General features: G+C 40.0%; 1 protein-coding gene across 9 annotated transcripts in view; it reads right to left on the reverse strand.

Moving 5' to 3' along the window:
- Positions 1-5,501: 5,501 nt before the first annotated feature.
- Positions 5,502-16,974, reverse strand: part of Parp6 (poly(ADP-ribose) polymerase family member 6) — a 31,409-nt gene continuing 19,936 nt past the window's right edge. For 5 of the 9 annotated variants that reach the window (XM_076851036.2, XM_076851038.2, XM_076851035.2 and 2 more), the window contains 6 exons: positions 15,405-15,453; positions 15,055-15,167; positions 14,274-14,346; positions 6,456-6,519; positions 6,201-6,285; positions 5,502-5,881 (listed from right to left, as the gene is read on the reverse strand). In XM_076851036.2, the coding sequence (XP_076707151.1) occupies positions 5,779-5,881; positions 6,201-6,285; positions 6,456-6,519; positions 14,274-14,346; positions 15,055-15,167; positions 15,405-15,453 (487 nt within the window). In that variant the 3' untranslated portion in view covers positions 5,502-5,778. Of the gene's footprint in view, positions 5,882-6,200; positions 6,286-6,455; positions 6,520-7,251; positions 7,332-13,502; positions 13,573-14,273; positions 14,347-15,054; positions 15,168-15,404; positions 15,454-16,974 lie in introns of those variants that run through there. The other 4 variants (XM_076851043.2, XM_076851041.2, XM_076851045.2 and 1 more) reach the window with 3 other exon arrangements.

Below are 16,974 nucleotides of genomic sequence, written 5' to 3' on the forward strand. Positions count from 1 at the left end.
ACTAATACTGAACCCAATCCAAAGCCCAAAGACAAGCTTTGGCCCTGGTGAACAGGGTAAGATTACAGGTTTTCTCATTGATTATGTGACATCTTGGTCTCTGCCTGATATAGCAGAGTTATTTCTCCCAGAACAACAGATAACCAGGATAGCCCATAAGCCTTTATTGTCAGGTTTAAAGCAGAAATATGTATTACTTTGGACTTTTATCTGCCCTTAATAGAACCAGAACAGGTAGACTTTTATATTTATTCCATGCCCTCCTCAGCATCCTAAAATCCCTTCAGGCATACCAGAAGTTTCCCAGACAAACCCTAGAAGGAAGAAAAAGTTGGCTCTTTGGAGTTGGGGAAACAGGCGGGGCTGGGGATGTGGCTCAAGCAGTAGCACGCTCACCTTGTATGCGTGCGGGTCCGGGTTTGATCCTCAGCACCACATACAAACAAAGATGTTGTGTCTGCCGAAAACTAAAAAATAAATATTAAAAAATTCTCTCTCGGGGCTGGGGATGTGGCTCAAGTGGTAGTGCGCTCGCCTGGCATGCGTGCGGCCCGGGTTCGATCCTCAGCACCACGTACAAACAAAGATGTGTCCACCAAATACTAAAAAATAAATATTAAAAAATTCTCTCTCTCTCTCTCACTCTTTCTTAAAAAAATAAAATAAAATAAAATAATTCTCTCTCTTTAAAAAAAAAAAGAAAACAGGCTATCTGTGTGAAAAAGAGAAGGCTTTATGGAGGAGATATCTGAGCTACACAAGGAACACAGGTTATGATAGAGAGAAGGTATGGTAGGGTCATTCCAAGAAGAAGGAAGAGTAAATGAATACTCCCAGGTTTGGTTTTGTTTGGTACCAGGCTCTGATCTACATCTGCAGCCCTTTTTATTTTTTAAATTTTGAGACAGGATCTTGCTAAGTTGCTTAGGACCTTGCTAAATTGCTGAGGCTGGCTTTGAACCTACAATCTTCCTGCCTCCCCAGCTGCTGGGATAACAGGCATGCACTACTGCACCTGGGAAGTTTTTTTTGTTTTACTTTTAATGTAATTGTTTATCTAGATTTTCTGAGGATCCTGTAAAATGCATAAGCACTTGGAAGCAGGAAGAAGCCTGAAGAGTCCTTTTTCAGTCAAATGAAGTACTGCCTCAGCCAAGGAGACTGTCAGCCTAATAACTTCCAACAATCTTTCTGTAGCCCAGAACTGCTAGGACTTATTGGAAAGTGAAAACACTTGTAGGGTAGTCTAAACTTAGCTACCAAGTTGCTCCCTTGGATCACATCCTGCGCTCTCCTTAATCCTTACAAGTATAGACAAAATATATGTGGAAGTGTAAACAGACCCTACCCCCCAAAAGCAATCTGCCTGGGTATACTTTGTCACTTTTCACCCTAGGAGAAGGTGAAGTCTGAAAGATCCTGACACTGTAATAAGACTGGGGAAGGGAGGGGGGGGCTGGGTTGTGACTCAGCGGTAGAACAAGAGCCTAGCACGTGTGAGGCTCTGGGTTCGATCCTCAGCACCACATAAAAATAAAGGTATTATGTCCAACTATAACTAAAAAAGACAAAAAAGAAAAAAAGATTAGGAAGGGGACATGGACAATTGAGATTTGGAAAACAAGAAAAGGCATCAGGTTCCTCCCCACCGTAAGTCCTCCTGCTGCAGTTCTTTTTTTCCTTGGACACTCTCCATTCTTGTCTATAGCCTGTGTACACTGGCTGCCAGCTGGCTGCCAGCTACCTGACCTACTTGTCCCAAGGACAGCTAGGATTAAGTAGACTTTGAGTCCTCTCCTACGTAAAATATTTTTCATAGGCAATGACTTTAACAGGCGGCATCTCTGGCTCCATCTTGGGGTGAGGTGGGGTGGTCTGAAACTCAATTTGTGGAAAGTCTTATGCTCCAGGGAGGATAATGACCCTTTATATGAACTGAAGTCTACCTTATTCCTGGGGACAGAAGGCTCTAGAGGCATTGTATGATACATGAAGCTTCTTTTCCAAAATTGAATTTTTGTACCCAAAACTGGTACCAGAAGCTGAAACATCCCCAAACCTCCATCCAGAATCCTCCTGGGAGAAGCTGGAAAGTAACTCAGACATGACTCATCACCAGATTCTTCTCCCTCTCCCCAGCCAGAATGAAAGAAGCAAGCAGGCTCCTCCCCAGTGGATGGCCACATCCTCACCACAAACTAAGTCATGGTCACACCCAGCCTGAATGGAAAATTACCAGGAGAGGAAGGACAAGAAGGTTAAACTCAGTTTTTTAATTCTCAGTCCAGAATCACAGCCATCTATTCTCCAACTGGAACTAACTGAGGAAAACAGTTCTCTTTCTGCCTCTATCCCTAACCAAGTATGTCCAGGTCTAAAAGAAGTGATGCTGTTTGAACCCAGATCTATTTGAAAGGTAGAAGGCAGATGATGCCTTGTTGCTCACACCTGGCTTTAACAGACATCCAGTTTCCTCACCTCCAAGGTAGACAGGACCAGGTTGGGGAAAGGGAAAACCCTACTCAATATTCCCTCCAGGCTGCGGGAAAGGTTCCTCTCCAGAAAGTTTCCCTGCCATTAAGGCATTCTTCTTTTTTTTTTTTTTTAAAGAGAGAGTGAGAGAGGGAGAGAGAGAGAGAGAGAGAGAGAGAGAGAGAGAGAGAGAGAGAGAGAGAGAATTTTAATATTTATTTTTCAGTTATCGGCGGACACAACATCTTCGTCTTTGTATGTGGTGCTGAGGATCGAACCCGGGCCTCACGCATGCCAGGCGAGCGCGCTACCGCTTGAGCCACATCCCCAGCCCCATTATTAAGGCATTCTTGTGTTTGTTTGCGATGTTTTAATTGGACTTGTTTTACCTCATGTTTTGAATTTTATCATATACAATTATCTGTGGTTTACAAACTTCTCAGATCCACAAAGTCCTGCTTTTCTGTGAAGCACTATGAAATGGTCTATTTAACTTTGTTATAATTTTATTGGCATAGAAAGATTATGATTATGAATATGCTATTTTTAAAGAGATACCATGAGGCTAGCTCAGTTATTTGTTTTTCTGGTATACTCTAGTTCATTCCTTCTTATCCCATCACTTCCTACTACTTGCCATATCACATGCTGAAATGCTTACAATTGAGAAATTGAACAAAAATGTAGTTATACCATATCAGTAGCCACATACCTACATCCAGTTCCAGGAACACCACTGAGGACTTACAAAAGTGAGGTACTAAGCAACTCAATGAGACCCTCTCTCTAAATAAAATACAAAATAGGGCTGGGGATGCGGCTCAGTGGTCAAGTGCCCCTGAGTTCAATCCCCGGTACTAAAACAAACAAAAAAACCATCACCACCAACAACAAAAAAGCCCAATTTACTCTAGCCCATTAAGATCTCTATAGAAGGGCTAGAATTGTGGCTCCATGGTAGAATGCTTGCCTAACTTGTGTGAGGCACTGGGTTTGATCCTCAGCACCACATAAAAATAAACAAATAAAGGTTAAAAAAAAAAAAGAATGCTTTAAAAATATTTTAAAAAATAAGCTCTCTAAAGAAAACCTGTCTTCCAATTTTCTAATCAGGATTAAGTGAAAAAATATCTGTAAAAGCTTGAAAGCCACAGAATATTAGTTTAGGAGTCAGGCTGTTGTCACTAGTTGTAGAATAAGGTAAAATACTTGTCCTCTGTGCGTCTGTTTTCTCATCTACAAAATATCAATAATAGGGGCTGGGGATGTGGCTCAAGCGGTAGCGCGCTTGCCTGGCATGCGTGTGTCACTGGGTTCGATCCTCAGCACCACATACAAATAAAGATGTCGTGTCCACCAAAAACTAAAAAATAAATATTAAAAAATTCTCTCTCAAAAAAAAAATATCAATAATACCACCTACAGCAACATAGGCTTGTTATGAGAATTGAACCAATGTATGTGAGAGCTTTCACCAATGCCAAACACACAGTAATATAAAATGTTAACAAATTATTAAAATGTTTAGCATAATACCCAACACTTAACCTAGTAAGAACTAAGAAGTGTTAGCTATCTGAATTACTGCACAGATGGGTTGCAAAGGTTCTCCCAGGAGACAGAAATTTCAGTTAGTGTGGGCTCACTGATAGGTCATTGACTTGGTGAAAGAGGTATTTCTCCTAAACCGAGAGCCTTAGGAAACTTACAGTGTCAGAACATAGTAGATGTTTGTTTGTTTGTTTGTTTATTCTCTTGAGATGGGGTTATGTATGTATATGTCTCACTGGCTTGCACAGGCTAGCCTACAACCAGGCTCAAGTGATCCTTCTGCCTCAGTTTCCCCCGAGTACTTGGGACTAGAGAAGAGCATTACCACACCTGGCTAGAATGTAGTAGTCTTGATCAAGAAGGAGTAAAGAGCCAGGAGCAATGGGGTATACTTGTAATACCAGTGGCTCAGGAGGATGAGGCAGGAGGATCGCAAGTTCAAAGCCAGTCTCAGCAACTCAGTGAGGCCCTAAGCAACTTAGTGAGACCTTGCCTCAAAATCAAAAATAAAAAGGGCTGGGGATGTGGCTCAGTGGTGGTTAAGCATCCCAGTACAAAAAAAAAAAAAAAAATCCCCAAAAGAGCATAGGGTATCTAAGTAAGAAAATATTTCTAAAGTACAGCAGAGGTAATGAAAAGACAATACATAGTCTAGAATAGACATTATAAATCAAAAACTATAACAGAATTTAAAAATCTACCTTTGTAAAGTCAGGCTTTTAAAATGGGTTTTGTATTTCCTGTGCTTATATGCCCATTTTTATCATTAATATTTCATAAAATATTCAGAAACATCCATTATGTCTCAGCAATGCTTAGAACTTTAAGAAGTAGAGCTTGAAAGGCCAGCAGCCTTTCTTAAACAAAACCCCAATTTTCCAAGATTACCAAGGAAGTGAAGGAAGGCAGCTGTTTCAAGATAACTGTTTCAGTGAGTTCCATCTTCTCCCTACAGAGATTCCCATTGCAAATCTTCTTCTGACTATCACCCCTGCATACACACACCTTTTTTGTTTTCCAGTACTAGGGAATTGAATCCAGGGCCCACACCTGCTACAATCCAAGTCCTTTTTTAAATTTTATTTTGGGATGCAGTCTTGCTGACTTACTGAAATTTATCCTCCTTCCTCAGTCTCCTAAGAAGCTAGATTACAGTTTTGTGTCACTGTATATAGCTCTTTCCAAACTGCACTTATTAGAAATCTGAGTTACTCTGGCCTCAAAGGCCCTTTTAAATCTTGATTAACAATCACTAATAGTATTCTTTATTCTCAGTTTCATCTGCATGACTGATAGATTTTCTACCTTTACCCACTGATACAAATGCTAACAGATCTGTAGAATACAACATTAAAAGGACTCGCTTTGACTTCATACAACACAAATAGTCCTGACTATGGGAATAGTCCACTCTTCCCACTCACCCCCTCTGGAACCTTGGGGTAGGTTCTGGGCCAAGGCTATTCAGACCACAGTGATCATATCCAGTCCACAGCACCTTCCATTTTATTGTTTTATTTACAAACAGAGTGAAGTCAATTGGGCAAATCAGGGGTTGGAATCAGTCTGGGCCATCCAAATGTGGAATGGTTCCTGGGTCAGTCTCCACCATGAAGGTTGTCTCTTCTATCCTTTTCCTGCCCCTTGACAATGGCCTCTTGATTCCTCAGGGCAGCCTCACCTGCTGCTCCTGAGCCCTTTAATGAGGGCAGATGGATCCTGGGGGAACAGGGTGGTACGAGGGCTGGGGCCCCCTTAGTTTGTGTAAACCTGAGTTCCGATCACACGCATGATTTCCTTCTGTATCTTGGGGTCCTGAGTATTAATGTTGGCATCGCCCACCTGACCATCCTCATATCTGCCAAAGACAGGGCGAATGTGAGCATAAGGGAGAATAATACCTGGATAATGCCAAGTAGAACTGTATTTCAGAGGGTGGACACCCCATCCCAAAGTTGAAACCCTTGCTACTTTTAAAGATGAAAGAAATTCAGCTTATCTGGTTTCCTCTAAACAGATCCCAGTGATCTGTACTCATCCCCATCCTCCAAGGTCAAAGTCCCAGTGCCAGCTTTACTCATGCAGCAGGAGACAAGTCTCAGATAATGGAAAAGAACTTTTCCCAGTACCACCACCCTCACTCTTCAAGTATTATCCAGGGTCCCTATTAGACTTACACAAAGAAGAACCTTGTGCAGACATGGTCAGACACAGGGCACACCCAAATGTTCCCATGCTTCTGGAGGTCCTTAGATGTAATCACTGGAAAGAAGGAGGCCAGAAATTATAGATATGATGCTTAAGGCACAGAGTCCAGGTAGGGGAGGGAAGACATGATGCTTCAACATCACCCTTGGCTGATCACATATCAAAGATGAATCAGAAATAAAGGTTGGGGAACCAATTAAATTAGGACTGGACAAACTACCTACCTTCACAAAGTGCTATACAATTTAGATTCCGACTCTGCAGGAACCTTGACTGAATGGATCGAGTCTGAAAAAGGAGGCAAAGGTGAACAAAACCAAATATACTGTTAGGGCTTTCCCCAAATAAGCTCATTAGCTGGTGATAATGGGGATAGGGATTAGGGATCTCCTGAGCTTCCAACCGCCCTCCAAAAGTTTGCTTTCCCATAATCAGTCTGGATAGGCCCAAGGCTTCTATCTTTACTTTTTTTTTTTTTTTTTTTTTTTTAAACCAGGGGCACTCGGGGCTGTGGCTGTGGCTCAGCGATAGAACACTCGAGGCGCTGGATTTGCTCCTCAGCACCACATAAAAATAAATAAAATAAAGGTATTGTGTCCAACTACAATAAAAAAAAAAAAAAAAAAGAAGAGGAGGAGGAGGAGGAGGAATTCTTAAAAAAAACAAACAAAAAAAACCCCACTGAGCTCTATCTTGTTAAGTTGCTTAGGGCCTCACAGTAAGTTGGCGAGGCAGGTTTTGAACATCCTACCTCAGCTTCTCAAGTTGCTAGAATTACATGCATGAGCCACTGTGTCCAACTTATCTTTACGTTTTCATCTAAACTCAGTCTCTGCTTTCCACACTTAGGAAAGAAACCACATGTTACTCAGGACCTGTGTGTCTACCTGAAGGCATACCTGATTCTTTTAAATGAGCTTCAAATCACCCCAGATCCACTCTTTCCCCACCCATCTTTGTAACCTAAACTAGCCCCAGAGAAGAATCCTACCTCCTTACAGCAGAGCCAACTAATAATACCTGGGGGATGGTATTCATCCTGTTATATCTCTGGACCAGCTCATCCTTGGAGGGCATCCTGTGCTGTCCTTTTCCCATTCCTGTCACAGAACAGCAAGCTCTGTTCAATCATAGATTCCTTAATCAAATATTTACTGAAATACCTACTATGTATCAGGTACTGAGCTAGACACTTGGCAATACAGAACCAAATAAAACAAGATATTTGCTCACACAGAATTTAGTCTGGTGGAAATTACAGGCAACAAACAAGTAATTACAACACAGTATGGTAAGGGTTGTGATGAAGAGATTATAGAGCACTGTGTGATCCAGAGAAGGGGAACTGCCTAACCCAGGGGTTTGAAGAAGTTGTCCTTGTGACAGGCTGAAAACTACAGGACTGAGAAGAGATAGTTAAAGGGATCAAGTATTCTGGGCAGAAGTAATAGATATGGAAAATCTGCAGGAAAAATACAACAGTCATGTGCCTTAGTTTGTATAGAATGGCAGAGGAATTGCAACGAATGATGTGGGAAAGGTAAGCTACCCTTGTAGGTCATATTAAGGCAACTGGAGTTTATCCTCAGAACCCCAGGGAACTATGAAGGGTTTTATTCACAATGGAATAACACTGGAAATGAGCCAGGAATTAGGGGACTAGAAGAATCAGCTATCAATACCTCCGTATCAAATGACAAGCTGAATGAAATGAATGGAGAGGAAGCTACCAGAGCAATTCAGATATGCTCTAGTCTCAAAGTTACATAAAAAATTCTGTTCAGTCATTCAAGAAAAAAAGGAGAAAGCAGAGCACTTACATGATAAATTTCCACAGGTGATCATAATGGCAACTAAACTGAAGAATCCTACCTCTTTTCTCAAGTCTTGAGAAAGAAGTGCCAATACCTTCTAGTTTACACATTATCTAAAATCATAAATCCTCCATCATCCTTACGCCACAATAAAGAATCAATGTTTATAATTTTATCGACTATACCAGAATTTTTAGATAAACATGAAACAATGCCTGTGTCCCTATTCCCAAATCTTTTTGGCCTTAGGATAGGACCTCAGTTTCTGTACTTAGCTTTATCACAGGCCCAGGTAGGGATAAGAGTATGTGTGTGTATTCATGTGTTTGACAAAGAGGGAGACTGATGAAGATGAAAATGATGCCATAGTCAGCAGAACTCATATTTCATCATCCTATTAGTACTAGCTCCACTCTGCTTCAATACTTGGTTTTGTGACAGCCACGGTGTAGAAGTGGGAGGGATGACCATCAGACTGACATACTTCATTGATCAGGATGTCAACTCATCAGGCATTCACACTAAAATCTCATGAAAGATTCATGGCCTGAACAAAACTCAGAACAATGAAAACTTCTCAGCTTGAACTGCCAATTCCTTCCTTCTAGAGTATATTTACCATCCCTCAATTTCTACATCTCCGTTGTTCTTAATAAGGTTCAGCTCTGCATCCAAATATGACTACCTCAGCCTGGCTATTTCAGCAACACGGTTCCAAGACAAAATCCCATTCAAGTTCTAGGAAGAAGACAGGAGGATAAGAAAGAACAATCTGATTTCTACAGTAGATCTTAGAGATGGGGCTTATAACATAACTCAAATCTTGTCTCATCCCAATCCTGTGTACTGTCCTACACTTAATGACCCAATGATCTGTCCATGTCTAACATCAGCCCCTGAGAATAAAGTTTTTATAATAATCTCTGGATACTTGGTGTTCAGAGTATGCACTTATCAGAAGTCCCCAAACAAGACTTAAACAGATGGAGTTTACCAACTCCTTTCAAATTGTCCCTCATTTCAACCTGTACACTGTGGCCAAATCATCTAAGGCTCCGTTAATCAAATGGTTGGTCCCTCTTCAAGGGGTACCCAATGTCACCAGGCTAAAGGTTCCCTAAGGAAGAAAAAACCAAAAAACTTGAGAATGGAGAAGAAGGAAACATAAGATAGTTGGTCAAATGCCAGAATAACTGTGGTAAGCAAGACATTTGCACACATCTCACTCAAAGTTATATAACATTCAAACACCTACAGGAATCTCAGAGACCCAGTGTTTTAAGCAAAGCCCACCTTATCAGTCCAATAGAGTGATAATATAGTCTAGATGTCAGGAGATTTGGATTCCAGTCCTAATTCTGCTACTCATAGCCATATGACCTTGAGAAACTCATCTAACTTTTCTGCATATCTGCATTCTTATCTGTAAAGTAATAAGGAATTGGACTAGATGACCTATACTCCAGTAATAAAATCATACAATAGTTTGGATCTGTAATCACCACTTTCTGAGAGGAAAGGAGGACAGAGATATTGGATGTTTATATATAATTAGTAAAGTGTTAAGGAAAGACAAGAAGTCCATAGAGATTCCTGGCTCCATCTGATAACTAGAAGTATTCAGGCACTTAGTGGTAAACAAAGGCCTCTAGGAGACGAGAGAAGGAAAGAAAGGAAATAGAAAACAGAAAAAATAATATTTTTTCCTCTTTTTGAGGTACTGGGGATCAAACCCAAAGGTGCTCAACTACTAAGCTACATCCCCAGCCCTTTCTATTTTTTTGGGACATTCTGAGATGGAGTCTTGCTAAGTTGTCCAGGCTGGCCTCAAACTTGCAGTCCTCCTGCCTCAGCCTCCTAGTAGTTGAGATTACAGGTATGTGCCATCACACTTGGCCAGGAAGGAAAACTTTGGGCACTAAGCCAAAAGAATCTCATTACTCAGAAAATAATGAGAGCTTAATTAGAGAGCTCCTCAAGGTGAGACAAAGGTAAAAACTGAGGAATTCAAACAAGTTTAGACCTCAGTCACACACAATAAGATTCATGCACACATTCAATAAATATGTATCAGCAGTTACCCTGTGTGAATTACTCACAACCTTTGTTTCATGAAACACTGTTTATAACAGGATAATAAATATGTAGAGACCTGATCCAATAACTAAGTCCAAGAACTAGAACTCCAAGTGACTTATGTCTAAGGGTAACCACACTCCTGAGATTTGGGTTATTATTATTTTGTAGTGCTGGGGATCAAAATCAGGTTTTCATACATGCTAGGAAACTACTCTTCTACTGACTTACATCCAGGGTTATTATTCCTTTGCTTTCATTTTCCTTCTTCTTCCCTTTTTTATTTAGTTTTATCTCATATACATATATCCCTAGACACTGTTTAATATTGTCTGCTTTTGGACAATATAAAAAAGGCATCATGCAGTATATAGTCTTTTGGAAATTTCATTTCTTTACTCAACATATTACCAAGATTTTTCCATGCTGTTACATTCTAATGCTGTCATTTATTTTCATTGCTGAATAACAATTAATTGTAATATTACACTAGAATGTATTTATTCATTATTCTGATGAGCGTTGGGGCAGTTTTCAAGGTTTGCTGTTATAAACAATATACATTCCTGTATACATCTTTGGGTATGCATATGCTGGAATGAAAATGCTGGGTCAACAGTGATAAATCTCTTCAGCTTTATGAAATAACACAAAAATTGCTTTCTAAAATGGTCACACCAATTTATATCCCCATAGACTAATAAAGGAGATTCTGCTGATCCACAATTGTCAGCACAATAAAAGATAGTATCAGATTTCTTAATACTTGCCAATCCACATGGGTACTAAACAGGTCATTTTGGTCTTAACTTCTCATAAATTGCAGGTGATCAGTTTTTCATATTTTGGAATATGAAATACTTCTTCAGTGAAATGCCTGTTTATGTCATTTGCCTATTTTTTCAATAGGCTGTCTTTTGCTTCTAATTTATAAGAATTTTTACAAAACACTTTTTTTTTTTTTGGTAGCATTGGGGACTGACCCAGGGCTTCACACATGCTAGGAAATGCCCTAACACTGAGCTTACATCCTCAATCTGTAAATTCCATTTTTATTACTAATCTTGTGGTAACATGTGGTTTTTTTTTTTTTTTTTTTTTTTGGTACCAGGGATTAAAGTCAGGGGCACTCAACCACTGAGTCATATCCCCAGCCCTATTTTGTATCTTATTAGAGACAGGGTCTCACTGAGTTGTTTAGCGCCTTGCCATTGCTGAGACTGTCTTTGAACTTGTGATCCTTCTATCTCAGCCTCCCAAGCAGTGGCAGCTAGTAATAAGTATTCCAAGAGTCTTCTCCTGGTTCGTACTTTGTTTTTGTCAAATGGAAGTTCATCTTTTATGATATGTAATTCCATCTTTTTCTATTCTCTGGAACACTTTTGTATAAGATTAGGATAATTTGGTCCCTGAAAGTTGGGTTTAAGACTCATTTATAGCTGAATACAGCAACACATGCCTGTAATCCTAGCAACCTGAGAGGCTGAGGCAGGAGGATTCCAAGTTTAAAGCCAGCCTCAGTAAATAAGCAAGATGCTGTCTCAAAATAAAAAAAAAAAGGGATTGGGGATATAGCTCAATGGCAAAGTGGCCCAGGTTCAATCCTGGTACAAACAAAACAAAACAAAACAAAAACCTACTTATAAAACTATCTGGGAACTTGACGTGATGGTGCACACCTGTAATCCCACCAATTCGGGAAACTGGGGCAAGAGAACCCAAGTTTGAGGCCAGTGGTAGAGCGCCCCTGGGTTTAAGCCTCAGCATTACAAAAACGAAGAGCAAGAACAAGAGGAGGAATAGCAGGAAGAAGAGAAAGAGGAAAAGGAGAAAGAGAAGGAGGAAGAAAAGGAAGAAGGAAAAGAGAAAAAGTAGGAAGAAGAGGAGGAAGGAGCTGGGGTTGTGGCTCAGTGGTATAGTGCTTGTCTTGCACATGTGAGGCACTGGGTTTGATCCTCAGCACCACATATAAATCTAGGCTTGGTGTGTGTTTCTTTTTTGAGGAAAAATGTAAACTTCTTCTATAGTTTTATGGCCACTCAGGCTTTTGATTTCTTTTTGAGTCAATTTTATTGTTATATTTTTCTAGGAGTTCATCTTTTTTGTCAGTTGTCAAATTATTGATACAAAATTTACAGAATTTGTTTTGCAGTGATGGGTGCCAAACTCAGGACTTCATGCATGCTAGGCAAACACTATACCACTGAGCTATACCCCAAGTCTTTTTATTTTATTTTGGGACAGGGTCTTCCTAAATTGCCAAATCTGGCCTTGAACTTGGAATCCTCCTGCCTCAAACTCCAGAGTAGCTGGGATTAAAGGTGTGTACCACCATGCCCAACTCAGAATTCTCTTATTAGCTTTTAAAATTCTGTTATATCTAGAATTATATTACTTTTCTGTTTGCAATATTTATTTGTGCTCCTATCTTCTAAGCAGCCTATGAACTGTATCTGCTTTACCTCATTGATTTTGGTTTTTACCTACATCATCTCCTTTCTTCTTCTTTGACTTACTCAGTTATTACAAGAGTTTTCCAGTTCTGAGATTCTGGTCATTTATTTTCTGACCTTTACAATAGTTATAATCACTGCAGGATACTAAATAATAATCTACAAAGAATCTAAAGAATCTAGTACAACTGCCTTCATACAGTTGACATGTAACTACACGAAAAGCCATCCTTTATCCAGAGATTATATTGATCAAGAACAAAAGCCAAAAGCCAAAAAAAAAAAAAAAGGGAACAAAAGCAGTCTGAAAAGGAACTGAGACATGAACCTGGAAGGCTAAGAATTCTAAGTCATATTCTTTTTCCTATCTCTGAGCTAGACAATTCTGGACTCATTTCTTCACCAGACTCTAGACCTCATTGATGTCTAACCTTTGGAATAACATACTTCTTTTTCTTGTAGTCAATGTATATTATGAACAATGTTTGATTATGAACAGTTAAACTTTTAAAAAGTGGTTGACAGAACAAGGTCTCCAGAAATATAAGCCAATGAAAAGAATTCAAGCCTTTGGGTATATTCACACATAAAGTCACATGCACAAATGCATACAATTCACAACTGCCAACATGAAAACTATGGTCTACAAAAACCCTTGTTTCACTTCCCATCTATTCCTTAACCCATTCTGAGGGCCCAAGTTCCTACAATTAATAAAACTACCATTTTTAACAATATCTGACCTCACCTCAAATAGAATTTAAAGTTCTAATGAGAGAAAGTAGAGACAGACTATGTGTCCATGATTGAGGAGAGAGCTGACATAGACCAAATATCCACAATGGGGAAGAAGATGACAGCACAGATCATGTTGTCACAAATGGATACAATGTAAATAGAGTCAAGGTGGCCAGAGAGTATTTCTTACCTGAGTATCCAAAGGAAATACTGGAGATGGGGCTCAGGTAGATGCCTTTGCCATAGGCTGCTCCATGCAGCTTGCAGGGAAACACCAGGATGAACATATGAGCCTGGGCCCTCCCATGGCTATATATTAGGCATCCACAAGGCTTATCCAGACCTCTGTCCCTCCATCTACCTTCTCATACATTCAAATTAACAGTAGGCACCTACTCTTATAAAACTGATAGGTTGAAAAGTGGATTTAGATTAAACTGTTTGCCTATTATATATTAAATATTAATGTCTTGGTGAGTGGGGAGTGGTAGAGTCACTGAGTCAGTCCCTCAAAATCCACAGTCCTATCCCCAAGCCTTGGCATACAGGCAGATTCTAACAGGAATTATAGAAGAGGTCGCCAGAAGGAGGAACAACAACCATTCCCTGAAGTTTCTCAGGGTAAAGAAACAAGTCTTCATATCAATTCCTAAATAGACACATAAACAGAGAAGTTCTATCTAATGTGAATCTATCGCAGTGGCTGAAACCAGCAATTCCGCATCCCTAACTATATGTATATTCTCATTCCCCAAACCACCAAAAAATACAGCCCAACTTCAAATAGACAATAGCCACGTTCATTCTATACGTACAATTCCAACTTCCCCTCTAAGGAAGCTCCCCAGACTAAGCTTCAGGATGTGGAGGCAAAAACATCTGAGTATTCTAGAGCAGCCTTCCCCAAAACTTAGTGGGGTAGGTAGAGATGGAGAGAAAAAAGAAAGAGACACAGCCTCACCTGCAGTTTGGTGTAGGATGCATTGACTAGCCCATTGCGCAGGATTGAATGCCAGTTCTCAATGTGGGACCCACTGCAAAGCAGGGTAGAATATATGATTCTCTGTGGCATAAGGTTTCCCAGAGCATTTTCAAGAGTGCCATCCCCACCCATGGTTACCCACACGAAACATTAAGACTGGCACAAACACACCTAGAGATGGACATGCACATGGATACAGTCATAGGCAAGTAGATGTATGTTTGTGGTTAAACACTGTATCTGCATTTCCCGTCCTATCCTCTCTTCTGGTCTTCAGCTAATCACATCCTAACTCTCAATACTGAACTGCTGATTCAACATTTTCACTTGCCTATTTTCCTGATGATTCAAATTCAACAAATTTATCTCAAACCCGTCAAACTTTTACTAATTCCAAATGGGCCTTCCAGTCCAGACTACTTTAAGAACACTACCACTCCCTCTAAATTAGCTTTTATACCTTCTTTCTTTCTTCCCTCCTGCAATTAGGCATAAATTGTGGATTTCCTTTCAAAGGTAGATTTTGAAATCTATCACCCCTTCCATTTGGTTCCTTCAACTATGAAATTTTATAAGTATCATTTCTCTTCAACTGTATCATAAACAAGTTGATAACATAACCATGTCACGTTTCATTTTATCCTCTACCAGCATTTAATAAATATTTGCTAACTAGTTGAGGGACACAGGTAACATAAATTCATACCTCAAAGGCACCCCTACCCCCAGCCCACTGCTGCCCACCCTCCACCCTCCTCACTGGAAGGCAAAGGTGCTGCCATAGAGCTTCTTGGCGGTCCGGAACCGAGCCTCCTTGGCAGGAGGGCTGCTCAGCAGGAGGAACTGGTGTGAGGTGTGCATGAACTTCAGCTGCTGCCCAGGGTGGGGGTGCGGTCAGGAAAACAGAGCAGAAATGGAGATCAGGGAGGGAAGGGTTGGGGATAGGGAACAAATTAAGCTTAAACTGACCCCAAACAAAGGAAATATGATTAGGCCCAAAGATTATGTTGACATACAGAGCCAATATGGCTAATGTGATCAGCTGGCTTGGAACCCCCGCTGCCCCTTCACCACAAATTTGAAGGGTTTAGAGGAAGAATGATCACTTACCCTGCTGAGAGGTAGTTTGACAATGTGTGACCTGTTGCTAGAGATGATCCTGGGAAGAAACAGAGAAAAAAGGAAAAGGATAGAATAAGTATAGGGTTAGGTTATCCTGAACAGTGTTCCTTTGACCCTGGGAGAACAAGCAAGAATTACAGCATTGTCTGAATTGTGTGATAAATCCAGGTCACTATCTGAATATTCCTTTTGAGTGACAATGCTCATGTATAAAATTTTAAAAGGAAACCTACTGTCCAGAGAACAGTTAGGTATTGGGAGTTAAACAATGGATAAAGAAAGGAAAGGGTATGAAATAGGTCACTACATCCAGGGAGAGAAAAGGATGGAACAAAAGGAATCCTACAAGAAGTCACCTATTTTTTAAAAATAGAGAAAGAAAAAAAAAAAAGAGAGAGAGAGAGAGAGAAATAAAAGGAGAAACCTGAATTAGGAATGGTGACGACTTAAACCAGAGATTTAGTCTCAGAACTGGGTCTCAGGAGCCATCTTGCCTGAGCTCAGAGAAGGCTGAAGACTCGCAGAGATGGAGAAAATGAAAAGAAAGTTATGAACTAAACTGGAGAAAGAAACAAAACAAACTAGAATGAACTTCCTGAGAAGTCAGGGACAGATTAGGCTGTACACAGGCTGTACTCAGAACAGGAGAGGACAAAGGCATAAAATATTGAGGTCTCAGCAAGACAGCACTCTCCTACAGTGAATACAGTTTGTTTGTTGTGCCTCATCCATATACTTGTGATGTCAGCCCTATGCCTGGGCAATCATTTTTATTCTTATTTAATTTTTTTTTTTTTAAGTTACAGATGGACACAATACTTTTATTTTATTTATTTATTTTTTATATGATGCTGAGGATCAAACCCAGTGCCTAACATTAGCTAGGCAAGCATTCTATTACTGAGCCCCAACCCCAGCCCCCAGAGAAATCTTTTTGGCAAAAGGGAGGAAGCTGTTGCATTGAGAAGAACTGATGTCAAAGGTTGACTAGTAAGAGAAGGGCAAGCAAGAAAAATAAAGCTGTCAAGAAAACAAAACAGAAATCATGGTCAGGGAGGGCAGGCAATAGGGAATATTCAGAATCTTTGCTAATAGAAGTGAATAACAACAGTACCTCAGACTCTAGACATTCGATATCAGGGAACATGCCGGGACAAGGAAAGAAGACAGGATAGACAGACCTCTCAGGATGCACAGGAAACTTAGCTGACTAGTAAGTCAGCTAATTCCTATGTGCAAGGAACACTCAAAAACCTATCAGTAACGACAATATTTAATAAAAATGCATTGAAAATTGCCAAGAGTAGATTTTAAGTGTTACCACCATAAAAAATAACTATGTGAGGTAATGAGTATGCCTATCAGTAACGACAATATTTAATAAAAATGCATTGAAAATTGCCAAGAGTAGATTTTAAGTGTTACCACCATAAAAAATAACTATGTGAGGTAATGAGTATGGTAACTGGCTCTACTGAGACACTCCACAATGCATACCTATTTCAAAACATCATGTTTTTATGAGAAACATACAATTTTTTTTTTTGTCAATTAAAAA

Source organism: Callospermophilus lateralis, chromosome 3 (assembly GCF_048772815.1).
Source record: "Callospermophilus lateralis isolate mCalLat2 chromosome 3, mCalLat2.hap1, whole genome shotgun sequence".
NCBI lineage: Eukaryota > Metazoa > Chordata > Mammalia > Rodentia > Sciuridae > Callospermophilus > Callospermophilus lateralis.